Here is a 19,690-nt window from a genome sequence, read left to right on the forward strand (position 1 = left end):
AACTCGGCTGAGTCGCAGGAAAGGGAGAGGGGGCCCCAGAGATCATCACTCTTTCCTCAGGCCTGATTTTTGGCCCATCTGCTGAGCCTGATTTGGACACATCTCTCTGCCTCCTGCAGCAAGGGAACATTTTCATCGTGGACTTTGAGCTACTGGATGGCATCGATGCCAACAAAACAGACCCCTGCACACTCCAGTTCCTGGCCGCTCCCATCTGCTTGCTGTATAAGAACCTGGCCAACAAGATCGTCCCCATTGCCATCCAGGTAAGCTGCCTCCAGGCACACCTTTCTGAGCAGCTCAGTCCTCGGCGATCCAGGGCTCCTGGGGGGCTCCACTCCAGCTCGGGAAGCTATGTCTTGAAAGACACTAGGGCTTCCTGCCGGCCCTGAGGTGGGCTGTCCATAGGGCGGAGAGGGCTGTACTCCCCAAGGCACACTTGAGAAGCCCCTGGCCAGTCGAGCGAGGCACACTGTGGAGGACCTGCCCTGGGATGATATTCTTCACTCTCCACCCAGCGCCCTGACCAAGGGCCCCCAATCAAGGTGCTGCCAGGGGCCAGGCAGGTGAAGCTGTGGGCTGAGCTGGAGACCAAAACCACTGAGGGGCACCATGGGCGCTGGGGCCAGGAGCCAGGCCAGTTCTGGTATGCCACCTTTGATAACGATGTGAGTTTTTACGTCCACCTGAGATGAGGGAGGAGGAAGAGGGAGACCCTGGATGAAAGGCAGGTGGGCACAGGGCTTTGTCTCCACCTATTCCTGGCACCAGCCTACTGCCAGTCTGGGAGCTGGTGTGCAGACAGCAGGGACCAAGGCCAGGACTGGACTGGGCATAGGTCCCTGGGGGTAGGAAAGAACTGCACAGGGGATGCCGTGGGAGACTGGCAGATGAGCATTCAGCAAATAATGTCCATGAACTGGACCTTGGGAGCTGTGGACACAGTAGCAGCTGGATAGGTCAGGCACCAGCCACATGCCAAGGCTGTCCTACGGGTTAACCTGCACAGTCCACAATCCCTCACCCTCGATTCTAAATCTAAAGAATCTAAAAACTGCTGCATGTTTCAAAACTGTGCAGCAAATTCATTGTTTGTGAACAAACCTTTTTGAAGCAATAGGTGAGGTTATTTAGAGACTTTTTCCCATTCAATGTGATAGGCATGTGGATCACTGCAGAAATACTGCTCTGTTTGATTGTAAAATAGTACGTTGCCCTCGACCTGGGGTGGGAGGGGGTATGGCACATAATGAAGTATGCCCACTGCTAAAATCCTAAACATTCTGGATTCTGAAGCACACTTAACCACTGGGGTTTTAGATAACCTATCTTTATTTGTGTAATCATCACCACAACCCTCCCAGGTAGTGGGCTCTGTTGATGTTGATCACTTTACCCAGATAAGGAAACTGAGGGACAGGTGCCCACTGCCAGCCACAGAGCTAGGATTCAAGCCAGGTCATCTGATTCTCTAGATTCCAGGCTCCCCACGGTCTCCCAGGGGCATGTGCCCTCAGAGGAGCTTCCCGTCTGTTACTAGAGAGAAGCCCTGTGCCAAAGGAACTGAAGCAGTAGGTAAAGGGACAGGTGACCTAAAAGAAGATGAAATTCCTGCAAGATCCCCAGAGATCCCAGGCACCACCGATGGTGCCTTCAAAAGCTTTTCTCAGAGACCTCTTGGAGCAGCCTGGAGTCAGGGGCCTAGCTTAAATTCCAGCTCAGCCACTTGCTAACAGGATGTGGGACCTTGAGAAAGCCACAGACTGTTCCTGGGTCTCTTTCTTCTTCTGAAAATGGAAACTTTGCAAACCATAAAGACCCAAGCAAATGAAAGTCAGAGGATAGTAAATCCAAGATCTAGTTCTTTGAAAGGTCCAAAAAATAATAATAATAACCTCCTCATGAGGCTGACGGAAAAAAAGAGAGAGAGAGAGAAAAAAAAAAAACATATTCAAGATTCGGAATAAAAAAGGAGTCATAAAAAGAGTAATTACATTGTCTTGCACCATGGTGGTGCACAACTGTAGTCCCAGCTACGTGGGAGGCTGAGGCAGGAGGCTCACTTGAGGCTGTAGTGTGCTATGATCACACCTGTGAATAGCCACGGCACTCTAGCCTGAGCAACATAGCAAGACCCCGTCTCTTAAAAAAGAGTAATTATGATTATATACTTTTTTAATGAGAGTAATATAGCAACACATTTGAAAAACTAGAGGAAATGGATTAAAAACCTAGGAAAAGATAAATTAGAAGAAATTGTAGAAAATAGGCCAATTTCCATATAGTGATTGGAAACAGACCCACATGGCGAGCAGCTGAGTCTCACCCAGCTACTAGACAGCCAACATTTCCAGGGCTCTTTATCAGCCCCAAATTGATCCTATAAAGCTGGCGTAAGCTTAGTTCTGAAATTGGATACAGGCAGACTTCAAAAGAAGGCTGAAGACCAATCTAAGTATTAAATAAAGATTGAAGAGAAATCTAAGGGTGATATTAACAAAGTGAGTGCAGCAGTGTATTAAATGACTACATGTAATAACCAAGTAGGGCTTATTCCAGATATTTCAATATCAAGAGAGTTACCACCATAATTTATTACACCAGTAAGGATAAAGTTTGTGATTATATCAATTCACACTAAAAGTGAATTTAATAACATTTAATAGCCACAACAAATAAAAATTAATAGGAGGAACCTTACTTTATATGATAAAGCTAGCTAACATCAAAAATGTGCAACTCTAATGCCATTGCCATTAAAATAATAAATAAGAATGCTGATATCGCTGTTTTTATTTGACATTATTTTAGAGGTCATACCACATGATAAAACAGAAAAACAATCAATAAACGTATTGTCAAAGAACAGGGAACATTATTCTTTCTGGTAATGCTATGGTAGACCTAGAAAACATAAAAGATTCTAATTTTTTTAAAAGCTACTAGATTAATAAGTTCATTTGGCAAAGAGTTTAGATAAATATATTTCTTAAAAAAAATAGCCTTTCTCCATACCAACAATAAAATATAACGTCCATATAAGGAAAAACTATAAAGTTATTATTATTATTATTATTTATTATTATTTTGAGATGGAGTCTCGCTCTGTCACCCAGGTTGGAGTGCAGTGGCATGATCTCGGCTCACTGCAACCTCTGCCTCCCGGGTTCAAGCAATGATCCTGCCTCAGCCTCCCAAGTAGCTGGGATTACCATGCCCAGCTAATTTTTTGTATTTTTAGTAGAGACGGTGTTTCACCATGTTGGCCAGGCTGGTCTGGAACTCCTGACCTTGTGATTCACCTGCCTCAGCCTCCCAAAGTGTTGGGATTACAGGTGTGAGCTACCGCACCTGGCCAACTATGAAGTTATTTTAAAGGATATACAATGAACTCTTAACAGTGATTTGATATTGGGGAGGAAACTGTATATCATCATAATGTCAGTTCTACCAAATTCTATTATAAAAACTTAATGCACTTTCAAGTAAAATTTCAGCCAGAATTTTTTATCTTTCTTGGTGGAGGTGTGGTGGTGGTGAAGAGGAACTAAAAAGGAGAGAAAACAATTTAAAAATTGAAGGATTCATGTGGAAAAAGAAATCTGGCATAGTAAAAAATTTTTTGAAAAAAATAAAAACCACATAGAGAGGCAGGGCAACCAAGTCTAAAAAAAAAAAGAAAAAAGAAAAGAAAATTTAATAGAAAAAATTAAGTATGGTGGTGCATACCTGTAATCCCAACTGCTCAGGAGGCTGAGGTGGGAAGATGGCTTGAGTCCAGGAGTTCAGGCTGCAGTGAGCCATGAAAGCTCCACTGCACTTCACACTGGGCAACAGAGTGACACCCTGCCTTTAAAAAAAAAAAGAAAAAGAAAAGAAAACACAGAGGGAACACTTTCCTTGCTGGATTTGTAAGGTTACTGTTAAGCTGTGCTTGAAAACAGAGAGAACTGGGGGACAGTATAGAGTAAGATCCAGAAATAGACTCCTCTACAGAGGAATTTAATGTATCACAATGGAGGTTTTTCAACTCAGTGAAAAGGGGATATTATTTTAATGGTGCTATCACACTTTGCATAAGAAGAAAATTAAGTTGGACTACTCTGTCATGCCATTTACAAAAATAAATCTCATCATGTAGAGTTGCTTAGAAGAAAAAGAAAAAAAGAAATTCAGATGAAATAAAAATTAAAATGAAAAAAGTAAATGAATTTAGAAAAACTATGCGGAGACTCAGAAGACTTTTAGAAGGAAAAGGAAACCAAGAAGTTATAAGGGGAAAGCTAAGCATATTTGATTGTGTAATGTTTTAAAACTTAAATGATAAAATAAACCATAAACAAAGCCAAAAAGCAAAATAGAGATTGAGGGGAATAACTGTAACAGATGTGACAGCTAAGAAATGCCTATCTATGACATACAATTAGCTCCTTTATATTGGCAGGAAAATACAAATACTCTAGTGGAAAAATGGTCAGAGAATATGGATAGGCAATTCACAAAAGAAGAAATGTAAATGGGCAACCAGCATATGGAAAAACTCGTAAATTCACCTGTAGTTAGGGAAATGCAAATGAAAGTTAACAATAAGATATCATTTCTAACCTGTCTGGTTGGAAAAACAAAGGGGTAACTCCCAAACACCAGCAAGGATAGAGCCCCATGCACTGCCCATGAATTGCTGCAGCCTGGCAGTGTTCATGGGATAACTGGTGGGCCTGGGCAGCCCAAGGTCAGAGCTTGGGCCAGCACCGGAGCAGATCCCACAGTACCTGCTGTACCAGGTGCACGTTGGAGTGGGTGGTCAGAGGATCCTGGGGTTGGAGCTGTCGTGGTGAGGACAGTTGTGTTACCGAGCTGGACTGGGGTCTGCTTGCCCAGTGCAGCAAAACAAAACACTGAGATTGGGATAGAATCTAGAACACAAGGCATTTATTGCGGGGACAAAAAAGAAGAATTGGGCAACTCCCTCTTAAGACAGGAACTCCCTGATGGCTTGCAGGTAAGCGTTTTTAAAGGCGGGGTAAATTTCAGGAAAGCAGAAGTTCACAGGCAAAATCATTAATCAATACTTGGAGGGCACACATTGGTTTTAGCCTAAAAGGGCAGGATATCTTGAAGTGGGGTGGGCTTCCAGGTCATAGGTAGGTTCAAAAATTTGTTGTTTTGCGGTTGGTTAAGGAAGAGAAGTTTTGTTTAAAATTTTGAGTTACCAGAAAGGAATGTTAGCTGTGGCTTGTAGGCGGGACTTCCCCCAGGCCCCCCAGGAAGATACTTAGAACAAAGAGCCGCGCTCAGAGTTCAGTCCTCAGCTCCCTCTTCTCTGAGGTCTCTGTACCAGTGGATCTGTTTGGTGGGGATCCGGGTTTCTGAAAAACAACTCAGAGTCACGAGTTCAGGTGTTCTCTTTAATTTCCAGAGGGAACCAAACACCCCAGGACTCTGGCTTCCTTGGCTGTTGTTTTAGGCTGCTGTTATCCTCTTGCTTGTCAAGTTGCTCATTTACTTCTCAGGGCTAGCTGGATGCCTGGAATTTCCCTTGAAGGAACTCAGAATTTTCTTTCATTTCTATGCCTTGTCGGGAGGCTAGGGGGCTACAGTGCCCTAAGAGGAGGCCCCTGCTCCATCTCAGTTGGAGGGGCACTGGAGGGGACTTTATTGTTTAAGTGTCTCACAGCCAGTAGCACTGAACAGGTGTGCACCAGCGAAGTGAACCTGTCCGAGGAACAGTAGGGCAGGCAGTGTCTACTCAAAGAAAACACCCCCACACCCCGAAGGCTCAGCCCTCGCTAGCAGCCACTCAGCAGAAATGAAAGCACAAATGTGGGTAGCAGCAGGAGCATAGTTTGTGATGGGGAAAAAAAATTGAAAACAGTCTGACGGCAGAAGAGGATTGAGTGAGTGAGCCCTTCCATGTCCTCACCATAAAACACTGCAGCATCTTTGAAAGGAATGCTTTAGTTCCCTCCCAACTGACCTGGAGGGGTCTCCACAATAAGTTAATAAAGTGGAAAAACAAGACACAAAGGACCAATAAAGAATACATATCTGTCATATACAAATAGCTCCTTCAAACTGCTGAGGCAATGGGCATGGTCTGACTTATGTAAAATGAATGCAAGGATGCAGCAGGCCTACTGTGCCGGCATGGGAACACACAGACGTGGTGTCACCAGGTAGGAACACGATAATGGCCCGGTGGGGGACAGGTGAGCAAAACAAAGAGACAGATATTGATTATAATCGTATTCAGTTGATGGAAAATTGGACAGATAAATGTGCACACATGCAAAGACCTATGAAAGGAGGCTCCCCAGAATTTAGTGGTTATCACTGGGGGCTGGAAGATGAGATGACGTTTTCTTTCTCAGGCTCTCCTGTCATGACTCGAATTTCTTTTTATAATAAGCACGTATTCTTTTCTAATCAGAAACCTAAAGCTACTTCCTTACTCAAAAAACAAATTTAAGAAACACGAATTGCTCAGGGCAAGTTCTGGCATCCCATGGCAGGCCAAGATCCTGGACAGGAGTGGGAGGATGTGAAGGATGGGTTTGGGAAGGCCCAGCTCAGTAGTACAAGAGCTCAAGGGGATGGGCAGGTGAGGCCTGGCGGCGGAAGGCAGAGTGATGGGCTGAAATAGGCAGAGCACCGGGCCCATCCTCATTCAGCTCTTTTTTTACTGGTCAGAACAGTTTTTATATATATATATATATATATATATATATATATATATATATATATATAATCTAATATATATATTAGATTCAGGAGGTACATGTGCAGGTGTGTTACATGGTTATATTGCATGATGCTGGGGTTTAGGCTTCTACTGAACCCATCACTCAAATACTGAGAATAGTACCCAATACCTAGTTTTTCAACCCTTTCCTCCCTCCCTCCCTTCCTCCCTCCCTCCCTCCCTCCCTCCCCTTCTTGGAGTCCCCAGTGTCTTCTGTTCCCACTTTTATGTCCATGTGTAGGCAGTGCTTAGCTCCCACTTATAAATAAGAACATACAGTATTCGATTTTCTGTTTCTGGGTTAATTCACTTAGGATTATGGCCTAAGTGCCAATCCTAAACTGCATCCATGTTGCTGCAAAGGACATGATTTCATTCATTTTTATGGCTATGTTGTATTCCATGGAGTACACGTACCACATTTTCTTTATCCGGTGCCACTATCGATGTGCACCTAGGTTGATTACATGATTTTGGTATTGTGAACAGTGCTGCAGTAAACATACGTGTGCATGTGTCCTTTTGGTAAAACAATTTCTTTTCCTTTGGGTAGGTACACAGCAATGGGGTTGCTGGGTTGAATGGTAATTCTACTTGCAGTTCTTTGCAAAATCTCCAGCTGCTTTCCACAGGATGCAAGTAATTTACATTGCCACCTACAGTGTGTAAGCATTCCCTTTTATCTATATCCTGCTAACATCTATCCTTTTTTTACTTTTTAATAATAGCCATTCTGACTGGTATCTCTTTGTGGTTTTAATTCGCATTTCTCTGATGATTAGTGATGTTGAGCATTTTTTCATGTGTGTGTTGGCCACTTGTATGTCTTCTTTTGAGAAGTGTCTGTTCCTGTCCTTTGCCCACTTTTTAATGGTGGTGTTTTTTCTTAAGCTCCCTTATAGATTCTGGGTATTAGTCATTTGTAGATGCATAGTTTGCAAATATTTTCTCCCATTCTGTAGGTTGTCTGTTTACTCTGTTGATAGTTTGTTTTTCTGTGCAGAAGCTCTTTAATTTGATTAAGTCTCATTTGTCAATTTGTGTTTTTGTTGCATATGCCTTTGAGGTCTAATCATAAATTCTTTGCCTAGGAAATGTCCATAAGATTTTTTCCTAGGTTTTCTTCTAGAATTTTTAAAGTTTGAAGTCTTACATTTAAGTCTGTAATCCATCTAGAGGTAAATTTTGTATATGGTGGGAGGAAGGGGCCCCGTGTCATTCTTCTGCATATAGGTAGCCAGTTTTTCCAACACCATTTATTGAATAGGATGTCCTTTCCTTATTGTTTATTTTTGTTGATTTTGTCAAAAATCAGTTGGTTGCAGGTACATGGCTTTATTTCTGGGTTCTCTGTTCTGTTCCATTGATCTGTGTGCCTATTTTTGGCACACAGTATACCATGCTGTTTTGGTTATTATAGTCTTGTAGTATAGTTTGAAGTCAGGTAATGTGATGCCTCTAGCTTTGTTTTTTTGGTCTAGGATTGCTTTGGCTATTCAGGCTATTTTTTGGTTCCGTGTGAATTTTAGGATTTTTTTTTTTCTAATTCTGTGAAAAATGATGTTGATAATTTGATAGGAATTGCATTCTATCTGTAGATTGCTTTGGGCAGTATGGCCATTTTAATGATATTGGTTCCTCCAACCCATTAGCATGGGATGTTTTTCCATTTTTTTGTGTCATTTATGATTTCTTTCATCAGTGTTTTATAGTTCTCTTTGTAGAACTTTTTCACCTTCTTGGTTGGATGTATTCTTTGGTATTTTATTTTGTGTGTAGGAGACTATTGTAACTGAGATCACGTTCCTGATATGGTTCTCAGCCTGAACATTGTTGGTGCATAGAAATGCTACTGATTTTTAGGCCAGGCACGGTGGCTCATGCCTGTAATCCCAGTACTTTGGGATGCCGAGGTGGGCAGATCACCTGAGGTCACGAGTTCGAGACCAGCCTGGCCAACACGGTGAAACCCCATCTCTACTGAAAATACAAAAATTAGCCAGGTGTGGTAGCACATGCCCGTAATCTCAGCTACCCAGGAGGCTGAGGCAGGAGAATTGCTTGAACCTGGGAGGTGGAGGTTGCAGAGAGCTGAGATCGCACCACTGCACTCCAGCCTGGGTGATAGAATGAGACTCTGTCTCAAATAAAAAGAAACGCTACTGATTTTTGTACACTGATTTTGTATCTTAAGTGTAGAAAGTCAAAAGGTTTTTTTTAAGGTATTTTTTGTTAAAGAATAAATCATAAATGTAAGAAATAATAGTTTTTTCCAAAGACTAACTTTTTTAAAGCCTTTTTGCTTTGTGCTAATAACTTTTTATTAAGCCCTATCATATATAGCTGTGAGATACAAGGGAATGAGTACATTCTATGTCCTTGTACTTTAACCAAGATATTTGCACTGGACGTGCTCACAGGCATGTCCCAGTTTGCAGCCTATGCCCCTTCCTTATTTGGGAATGTCACTACTTTTCTAAGTCCTTTCATAAGCAACTTCCTCTTTTCCTTTGTCTTTCCATTGCTTTTTACCTGTTTAGAAAAGTTTTAAGTTACTAGCCAGTCGGATTTTACTTTAGATTGTGAGGTCTGGCTCCAGCCAGTGGAGACAGGACACAGTAGCAGGGACAAGCTGCGTAAGGAATAAAAATTGCTTCTCTCCATTATTCAGGTGTGCTGTCACCATTGTTCCATCTGCGAGGAGCACCCTTTCTGCAGAAAGTAAAATTGCCTTGCTAAAAAAAACTTTTTGTCTAAATGCTGATTTTTCCTTGCAGTACCAAGGAACAAGCATTCTGTTTCTCATAAGCATTTTACTTATAACACTGAGACTTTACTGAAGTTGTTTATCAAATCTAGGAGTCTTTTGGAGGAATCTTCAGGGTTTTCTAGGTGTAGAATCACATCATGGATGAACAAAGATAATTTGACTTTTTTTTTTTTTTTGGTTTGGATGCCTTTTATTTCTTCCTCTTGCCTAATCGCTCTGAATAGGACTTCCAGTACTCTATTAATAGGAGGGGTGAGAGTGGACATCCTTGCATTGTTCCAGTTTTTAGGGGGAATGCTTTCAATTTTTGCCTGTTAAATATCATGTTGCTGGCTCAGCTCTTTACCTACTGTGTGACATGGGAGAGCTGCTTAACCAGCTGGAGCCTCAATTTCCCCCCATGTAAAATGGGTACAGCAAGGAATACCTGCCTTACAGGGTCAAAGTGAGGATTAAGTGAGATAGTATGGGTAAAGCCCCTAGCACACAACAGGGGGCTCCTTAGCCCCGGAGGATGTCAGGAACATATCAGTGTCCCAGAGCCATCAGGAACATGTCAGAGCATGTGGGAACATGTCAGAGAGTGTCTCAGAGCATGCCAGGCAGCCCAGCACTCTAGGGCACAGATCAGGTATCAGTGGCCCAGGCAGCTCATGTAAATGGGTGTGGCAGTGGGGACCCTGACAGCTGGGACTGTAGAAAAGGGACAAGAGTGTAGTTCTGTGAGAACATGGGTGCAGAGTTCTGAGACCTTCTAATTTTTCAGGAAAACCAGGTCATTCAAATTTTTATGTGAAACTGTCTGATATTTAAAAGCAGTCAACTAATCTCATGTATAAACAGACAGGCACACCTAGTGTGCAAGTCACACTCTGCTGTCCCTTCTCCCTCCCCCTTCCTTGGTCCTCAGGGAGTTCTGGGGCTGCTGGGGTCTCTCTGACCAGGGCAGAGTCACTGACCACCAGGGCTCTGGAGCATCTGGGATTTGGCTCATCTAAACCAAGACCTGCTGCAAGTGCAAAGTTCACACCTGATTTTTAAGACTTAGAATAAGGAGGTGGGGAATGTGAAATATCTCATTTAATAGTTTTAGATTGGTTTCATGTTGAACTGATAATATTCTGGATATATTGGGTAAAATAAAATTGTATTAACCTGCATTTCACCTCTTTCCTTTTACTTTTATTAATATGGCTTCCTGAATACATACAACTCCATGTGTGGGCGGCATTATATGTCTATTGGACAGCACTGTTTTCCAAGGAGAGACGCCCAAGGACCCCACTTTCCACAATACTTATAGCAAGTGACACAGCTGTGTGCTCTGGGACAGTTCTCCCTCCCCAGCCATGGCCACTGTGCTTTCCCAGCACCTAAAGTCTGGCCACGCCCCTTCCTGGTCACTCTTGGCTACAGCCCTGCCACCCCCCTCATTCTTTCTGTCAATCCCTCCAATACCTCATGTCTTCATCTGAAAATGGGCAATGCCAGCACCTGCTTCAGGCTCCTGTGAGAGCTCACTGCCAGGTTCTGAGGCTGTGCTGGGCTCTCAGTAAGGTGGCGATGCCTGGGGCTGCTGGCGTGGAGGGACCTGGGGCTGGGTGCCGGGGTGGGGGCAGGAAGGTGAAGCTGTGTGTGCAGAGGCATCAGCAAACCAGGTCACCACAGAGCTTGGGGATTTTATTTTCTGGCATTAAGAGGTGATTGAGGAGGCAGTTAACGTGACATGATTTGCATTTTGGAAAAGAAAAAAACTCACCTTGTCCCAGTATGGAGTGGAAACTGGAAAGGGAAGACAGGCCCAGCCTCTGCTACAGGAGGCGCCTGGGCACAGGTGTGGGCTCCAGGCAGACAGAGCTCAAGCTGCAGACCCTGATCTGGGAGGCTCAGCACCAGGAAGGCCCAAGCCTTTGGACAGGACAAGCTGATTTAGGGCAAGAAAAGAAGACAGGAGCACCAGGGCAGACCCTGGGGAGCACCAGCATTTCAGGGAAGAGGAGAGGGAGGAAAGTATGGGAGATCAATGAGAGGCAGTAGAAGAGGGAGCAGGGCAAGGAGGGAAAGGGGGCAGGGATCCCCTCCGCTGCTGGGCCCTCTGCCTGCCCGCTCCTTCCATGCTGCCAGCTCCTGAGGCTATTCCCACAGTAACTGCGAGCCTAGGGATCACTGTCCCCACGTGACAGATGCTAAAGCCGGAGCTTAGAAAGCCCAGTGTGTCATCCAGAGTCATGCAGGTTGTAAGTAATATGGTTGGGACAGGAAACTTCACCCCAGGGCCCTTTACCCCCTCCAGGCTCTTCTGATTCCAAAGTCACTGTTAAAGAAATTCAGATACTTCTGGAACTTCCCAAGAGGCGAAGTTCTCCAACAACTATAATCTGAAGTGAAATACAGCGGTGTGTTTCCTTTCCCCTGATGTATCAGCTCAGCCAAATCCCGGGAGATGAGAACCCTATTTTCCTCCCTTCGGATGCAAAATACGACTGGCTTTTGGCCAAAATCTGGGTCCGTTCCAGTGACTTCCATGTCCACCAGACCATCACCCACCTCCTGCGAACACATCTGGTGTCTGAGGTTTTTGGCATTGCGATGTACCGCCAGCTGCCTGCCGTGCACCCCATTTTCAAGGTACAGCCAGCTACTGCCCCACCTGCTATGGGAGGGCATCTGAGATGTGGAGTGGGAGGGATCGTTGACATCCCACAGGGGGACCTGTGGCTGGGAGTGGGTGGCAGAAAGGGACCCCTGGAGAGATGTTCTCAGAGTCAGTAATGTCCCCAAAGGAAGAAAACAGCTGGGAGCCTGCTGTTCCCCAGGACAACGAGGCCAGGGTGTGGGCCTGACACAGGCGCCTCGCTGGCCAGCCAGTAGAGTTGGAAAAGGCAAATGAGTTCACAGTGATCCTCGGCTGGTGCTGATGGCCGCCCCTGCCATCACTCTCCTTCCCTGTTCCCGAATCTTACAAGCACTGGCTGTTGGGGTGACTGCAGGCTAAAAGTACTCCTGTGTGCCTCAGTTTCCTCACCAGTAAAACAGGCCAAATAGTACAGCTGCCTTACAGAATGATGGTCAGGATTAAAACAGTAAACTCAGGGAGCAAAGAGGTAAGCATTGTACAAGTGCTAGCCAGGACCATCTGAATCATTATCATGCTTAGTAAGCATCAGAGGGGTGCAGGCTTCCAGCACTTAGCCAAAAGATCAGCACCCAGCCTTCACTTCCTCCCTGCGCCCAGCATCATCCTGTAAGGCAGGCCTGGGTGGGGGAGCTGCAGGTCCCTAGGGCACCAGGTCACCTGGTTGGGCCCCCTCTGAGGCCTCCTCCTCTCCCCTCCCCAGCTGCTGGTGGCACACGTGAGATACACCATCGCTATCAACACCAAGGCCCGTGAGCAGCTCATCTGTGAGTGTGGCCTCTTTGACAAGGTGGGTGCCCTCCTACCCTACTTGTTGCCTGGAAGAGCCAAGCCTGGCCACCTTCACTCCCTATTTGATATCTAGACGCCCTTTCAGGAGGCCTGGAAGGGTGAAAGCTGGAGTTTGCTCAGAGCACTGGGTCCAGCATCCTCCTGATATCTCCAGCCCCTGCCACTCAGCCAGGAGCACTCCTCCAGGTGCACCACCAGCTCTTCCTTCTCGCTGATGGCTCCCGGTCCCCTCCTCCCACTCCTCCCCTCTCCCAGCCTCTGGGACCTGGGTGTAGAATCCCCTGTGGAACACACTCCTTATGGCCCCCTGACCTCCTACACACCAGGAACCTGTGTCTGCCTCTTAATCTGCCACACCCCTGCCACCCTGACTCGGACCTCCCCAGCACTCTGCTTCCCGGGTTGCAACCCTCCCAACCCACTGTCTCCTGCATCAGGGCCTCTAGGCCCTGCCCAACCCTCGCATCCCTCAGACAGCACCCCACCTCGTTTTGAGCCCCCTGTAGCCTTACCAAGCTTGGACTCTCACCTGGGCCCTTGCCCCAACCTTCCTCCTTTCCCCAGCCCATTAGTGACCAGGCCAGATGACCACTGAAGTTGAAACACTGTTTGGGTTGCAAATGACAAAACCCAACTCAAACCAGCTGTAGCTGGACAAGACATGCCTTATCTCAAATACCTGGACACAATAGAGGGGCCGGGGCCTCAGCCAGAAATGGATCCAGGGACTCAAGCAATGCCCCAGGGTATAGGCACACTGGCTCCCTCTTTCTCTCTCTTTCACCTGTGTTGGCATCACACTCTCCTGCTGCAGACAGGCCCCCATGGGAGAGGGCGCAGGACGTCATCATAGTAGCTCTACCTCAGGTTCCCATGTGGCCATTATCTCCCGGCCGCATCCAAACAGAAAGTGCTGGAGGGCAGCTCTGGTTGGTTCTGCTTGGGCTGAATGCCCACCATGGACCAGTCTCTGGCACCCCAGCACCCAAGTCCGTCTTCAAACTTTCTGTGGCACCAACAGCCCAGCCCCCTGGGTGTATTTGCATGTGTGTGTGCAGGTGTACACAGGTATGCCAGTCAGCTTGTGAGTGTGTCTGCATCGGTCAGCAGCCGGGATCAGGACCAGGATCCCTCCTTGTGGGTCTCTCCAGCCCTCACCTGAGCACACAACAGGCCCTCAACAGAGTTGCATGGGGCCTGGAAACTGAGGGTCACTGAGAGCAATGACTGAGGGTCCTGTGCTCAGCACTAGAGCAGACTTCACAGCCCAGGCCCGCTGGTGCTGGGGTCCCCCACACACCTGCCCACGCCTGCTGCCCTCCTGTGGCTGGGAGCGCACCCTTCCCTCCTGCACTCTGCAGCCCCACGGTTCAGTCCCTTGCGTTGGATTGGGCGGGAGGCTCCTCCCTGTCACCTCTCCACCCGCTGCCCTTGTCATTCTCTGCATTAAACATCCCTCCCCCATCTCACAGAAGAAGAGTTTGCCCCTCTGCCTGCCTGGCCTCCTCGTCTCCCTGGCACATTTCCTCAGGGATGGGTCTGGACAGCTGTGGGAGGAGCCACCCGCTCAGGGCACTCTACCTCCCACTCCAGGCCAACGCCACAGGGGGCGGTGGGCACGTGCAGATGGTGCAGAGGGCCATGAAGGACCTGACCTACGCCTCCCTGTGCTTTCCCGAGGCCATCAAGGCCCGGGGCATGGAGAGTAAAGAGGACATCCCCTACTACTTCTACCGAGACGACGGGCTCCTGGTGTGGGAAGCCATTAGGATGTGAGCGCCTGCGGGGCGGTGGTCCTGGGGGAGGAGCCGGGCCCCCTGCCTGACTGCCTGGGGCGGGCCTGGCCCCCGGCTGCTGGCGCTGAATGGGGAAGGGGTGGAGGGTGCCCAGCGTCCGTGAGGGGGTTGCCGCCGGGCACCGCTCCGCAGACCTGGCTGGATCGCTCACGCCGGCTGCGCCCCCTGAGCCAGGTTCACGGCCGAGGTGGTGGGCATCTACTACGAGAGCGACCAGGTGGTGGAGGAGGACCCGGAGCTGCAGGACTTCGTGAACGACGTCTACGTGTACGGCATGCGGGGCCGCAAGTCCTCAGGTAGGGCCTCAGGGACGTCTCTGGACACGGCTCCCCCGCAGTCGGCAGCGCAGGCGCAGCCGCCGCCCCTCCAGGGTGTCCTGCCCAGCGGGCCCTCCGGCGTCGGGGCAGGGAGACCGGGCATGGGGTGGGCGCCGGGCCCCGGGGTCCCCAGGGACTGGGCCTCAACCCGCCGGTGGTTCCGCCCTAGGCTTCCCCAAGTCGGTCAAGAGCCGGGAGCAGCTGTCGGAGTACCTGACCGTGGTGATCTTCACCGCCTCCGCCCAGCACGCCGCGGTCAACTTCGGCCAGGTAGGCGGGGCCCGCCCGCTGGGCAGAGCTCACTCCCCAGGGCCGCTGCCTCCTCCCCCGCCCCAGCTTTGCACGGGTACCGCACCCTCGGGCAGCCTTGGGGTCTGGCATGGGACTTGCAGGATGGATTCTGCCCGCGCAGCCGAGGGCGCTGGCCGCGGGGGAAGAGGATGGATGGACTGAAGGGCCCGCTGGAGTTGGGGGGCACGGGGAGGACGGGGCCCAGGGGGCAGCTGGGCAGCAGGGTTTCGGGGGTGCCCACGCTCGCTGGCGGTCGTCTCCTCAGTACGACTGGTGCTCCTGGATCCCCAATGCTCCCCCAACCATGCGAGCCCCGCCGCCAACTGCCAAGGGCGTGGTGACCATTGAGCAGATCGTGGACACGCTGCCGGACCGCGGTCGCTCCTGCTGGCATCTGGGTGCAGTGTGGGCGCTGAGCCAGTTCCAGGAAAACGAGGTGAGGCTGGGCAGGGTGGGGCACAGACCCAGGTCACCCCAGGTTAACCGGTTCCTCAGCCTCAGTGCTTTGTGACTCCGGCCTCAGGGCTCACTTGGAGCCAGAAATCCTGACTTCCAAGGCTGGAAGGGCCCAGAGGGCTGCAGCTGCCACCAGGTCTCCCGGCCTGAGCGTGGACAGAGCTCAGGGTGGGCACGGCAGGAGAGCACACAGCCCAGGCTCTGCTCACTGTCACCAGAGGGTCGTGTGTGACACCCCCTCCCCCCAGGTATTGACAAAGCTCTTGCACATGTGTTTTTCCCTGGTACTCCAGAAGGAATGACCAAGAGTTTGCTGGGTTCCTTCAGGACATGTGCATCTCATTTAATCTAACAACCGAATCTGGTGTGTCTTGGTGGATGCACTCGCTTTGGGGTAGCTCAGTACTGCACAGAATGGCCGCTCGGGTCCAACCTGCTCCAGACTGCTGGGCGTCTGAGTTGTTCCTGGCTAATGTGTTGGTCCCTCACTGGACATCCTTGTTTTTGTGCCTTTGCATACGTGTTCAGTATGACCGGACACATTCCTAGCAGACAAATTCCTTGGTCAAAGAATATTGAGACTGAATTGCCCTCCACAGACTAAATCCAAATCCCATTATCAGTAGCCTATGTTTCTTGGACCTTTCCAGCTCAGAAGCTTTGTGATCTTAATCCAATACAGTAGTTTTTTAAAATGATGTCTAGCTCTACCCCACAGACATCTGTGTGAGCATGCAAATAAGCACAGCACCCCAACAGGGCAGCCACCCCTTCAGGCTCCCTGGCCTGCCTTCTGCCTTCCTGGGCTGGAGAGGCCAGCACTGGCCCCAGCGCCCCTGATGGGAGGTGGGAGTGCTGCATAGGGGTGGCCCGAGAGAGCAGGATACCATGGCTGCAACCACCAGCACCCTCCAGCTTCATCTGCAGCATCTTGTAACCACCTGGCAGCAGGCAGTTATTTTCCCACTTATCCATGAAGCCCAGCTCTGGAGCCTTCCTTAGGGAAGCAGATAGGGGGCGACCACACTTGCCTTCCCAAGGCCCTCTTGTCAGGCAGCAGAGGGTGAATATGGGCAGGCGAATAGATGCTCCCTCCTTCATCTCCCAAAGGGTGGCTGGCCCTTTGGGATGAGACAGGCCTGTCAGTTTACACGGGTAGCAGATTGACCTATGTGTGTATCCATGTCTGGGCCCTCAGCTGTTCCTGGGCATGTACCCAGAAGAGCATTTTATCGAGAAGCCTGTGAAGGCGGCTATGGCCCGATTCCGCAAGAACCTCGAGGCCATTGTCAGCGTGATTGCTGAGCGCAACAAGAAGAAGCAGCTGCCATATTACTACTTGTCCCCAGACCGGATTCCTAACAGTGTGGCCATCTGAGCACACTGCCAGTCTCACTATGGGAAGGCCAGCTGCTCCAGCCAGCCGGACTCCAGCCTGCCTGGCAGGCTGTCTGGCCAGGCCTCTTGGCAGTCACGTCTCTTCTTCCGAGGCTAGTACCTTTCTGTTTATTCTTTGATCTTAAGGGAACCCCATAGATTGAGCAAAGTGTAAACACCATAGGGACCCATTCTACGCAGAGCAGGACTGCACAGTGTCCTCTCCACACCCAGCTCAGCATTTCCACACCAAGCAGCAATAACAAATCACGACCACTGATAGATGTCTGTTCTTGTTGGAGACATTGGATGATTATTTTCTGTTCTATTTGTGCTTAGTCCAATTCCTTGCACATAGTGGGTACCCAATTCAATTATTATTGAATGAATTAAGAATTGGTTGCCATAAAAATAAAGCAGTTCATTTAAAACAGGTCTTGTTCCACGTGCTATGTTCCAGTCACCCCAAACAGCTCATTGCCATCTCCTACACCAAGAGAAAAAAAAAAAAGCCATAGTCACCATGATTTTATCAAGGCAAAAGCCTCCCCACCCAAGTCTGGATAGAAGGTGCTTTTTCCCCCACGCAGTATCTGCTATCTTTGGAACACATCCCAAATGCCAGCACCTCTGGGAAGGCATCCTTGGTTCCTGTCTCTTCCCCGGATTTGTCAGAACCTCTGTTGTTGCCCTCTCTGTGGTCTCTCCCTTGGGATAGGAGCCCCTGGAAGGACAGAAAACCCACTTTATTTATGTCTGTGCCCCAGGGCTGGCATAAGGCAGCAGCACTCAGCTGTTCCCTTCTTTTCCTCCTGGCACAGCACCTCACTAATGGATATTAGGCGTTGTCTTGGGAGCTGGGGGTTTATTTTTTTCTGAGGCAGGGTTCTTAACATGACATAAAAAATAAAAATGGGCAGGGCATGGTGGCTCACGCCTGTAATCCCAGCACTTTGGGAGGCCAAGGTGGGTGGATCATTTGAGGTCAGAATTCGAGACCAGCCTGGCCAACATGGTGGAAACCCCATCTCTACTGAAAATACAAAAATTAGCCAGGCATAGTAGCAGATACCTGTAATCCCAGCTACTTGGGAGGCTGAGGCAGGAAAATTGCTTGAACCTGGGAGACAGAGGTTGCAGTGAGTGGATGTCGCATCACTGCACTCCAGCCTGGGCAATAGAGTGAGACTCTGTCTCAAATAATAAATAAAGTAAATAAATAAAAATGCATTCTCTTTCCCCAGGCCCAAATAGCAGAGCCAGCTCTGAGCCTGGGCATGGTGACCCATTCTCCCCCTGTGCTCACATGCCCAACTCTCAGCCCTCCAGCCCCTGGCTTCGGAATCATGTCGTCAGGGTCTCCCATGTCTCTGGAAGGTGCTTCCAGTGTGGCAGGCCAGCAGCTCAGTGTCTGGGTAAAGCCTTCTACAGGGCCAGCATGGCATGAGGGGAGGTGTGCCTGCGTTCCTGAAGCCACAAGGCCTTCTGAGGAGACCTGACTATTGGAGTGGGTACTAGAGACTGAGGTCCAGCCCCTTAATGCCACAGCCTCCCTGCCATCCCTTGGAGAATTGCCCACCACACTTATGAATGATCTTCGGGACAGGTGACATAAACGTATAGCCATGGTCGAGGCATTCAGCTCCATGCCACTGTGAGAATGAACATACCAGCTTTTAGAACAAGGCTGTGTGGTCAAGGAGAGAGGAGAAACGAATAGGAGTAGGCAGGGGTGGTGAAGCAGGTCTGACATGAGCAAAAGAGAGACAGGAGGATTGGGTTGGAAAGGCTTCAGACGGCAGAGCACCTCTGAAAGTCTCATGCCAGCTAATGAAGAGTCCTCAAAGTCACCATTACAGAAATCTTACATCTGGCAGAAATGACAGTTATGGTTTGGCATGAACCCCACAGTGGATCCAAACGTGTGGCAGCTGAGATCCTCAGTCAATTATGTTCTCTGCAGCTGGTCCTTCTGGTTCCCTGGGGCAGGGTATCTGAGTAGCACAGCCCCACTGCTACCACAGGAGAGGGAGAATCCCAAATTCTGTGCATAGACTCTGTCTAAACCTCTAGATGACCCCTAAGATATGTGTACATAAGGCAAACTACAAACAGCCCAATTTAGGATAAAACAGCCTGTCTTACTTTGTTTGTGCTGCTATAATATAATACCTCAGACTGGGTCATTTATACAGAACAGAAATTGATTCCTCACAGTTCTGGAGGCTGGAAGTCTAAGATGAGGCACTAGCAGTTTCGGTGTCTGGTAAGGGAGGGATCAGTGTCTGCTCCCATGAGGGTGCCCTCCATGCTGTGTCCTCACCCAGCAGAAGGGCAAAAAAGGGCGAACATTCTCTAAAGCCTCTTTTGTAAGGACATCAATCCATTCATGAGGACAGAACCCTCATAAATTAATCATTTCCCAAAAGGCCCCTCCTCCTAAGGCCATCACCTTGGGGTTTAAGTTCCAGCACATGATTTTTGGAAGGACACATGCATTCAAATCATAACACA

The 19,690-nt window shown here is 48.7% G+C and overlaps 2 protein-coding genes across 3 annotated transcripts in view; one reads left to right on the top strand and one right to left on the bottom strand.

The window, feature by feature from the left end:
- ALOX5 (arachidonate 5-lipoxygenase) overlaps positions 1-17,609 on the top strand; it is a 60,345-nt gene extending 42,736 nt beyond the window's left edge. For both annotated transcript variants that reach the window (XM_005565109.4, XM_074001547.1), the window contains 8 exons: positions 120-266; positions 11,937-12,140; positions 12,851-12,937; positions 14,533-14,711; positions 14,910-15,031; positions 15,222-15,322; positions 15,609-15,779; positions 16,998-17,609. In XM_005565109.4, the coding sequence (XP_005565166.2) occupies positions 120-266; positions 11,937-12,140; positions 12,851-12,937; positions 14,533-14,711; positions 14,910-15,031; positions 15,222-15,322; positions 15,609-15,779; positions 16,998-17,177 (1,191 nt within the window). In that variant the 3' untranslated portion in view covers positions 17,178-17,609. The remainder of the gene's footprint in view (positions 1-119; positions 267-11,936; positions 12,141-12,850; positions 12,938-14,532; positions 14,712-14,909; positions 15,032-15,221; positions 15,323-15,608; positions 15,780-16,997) is intronic.
- MARCHF8 (membrane associated ring-CH-type finger 8) overlaps positions 17,464-19,690 on the bottom strand; it is a 156,007-nt gene continuing 153,780 nt past the window's right edge. The window contains exon 8 of the mRNA XM_074001551.1: positions 17,464-17,663. Coding sequence (XP_073857652.1) covers positions 17,626-17,663 — 38 coding nt within the window. The 3' untranslated portion in view covers positions 17,464-17,625. The remainder of the gene's footprint in view (positions 17,664-19,690) is intronic.

Source organism: Macaca fascicularis, chromosome 9 (assembly GCF_037993035.2).
Source record: "Macaca fascicularis isolate 582-1 chromosome 9, T2T-MFA8v1.1".
Taxonomy (NCBI): domain Eukaryota; kingdom Metazoa; phylum Chordata; class Mammalia; order Primates; family Cercopithecidae; genus Macaca; species Macaca fascicularis.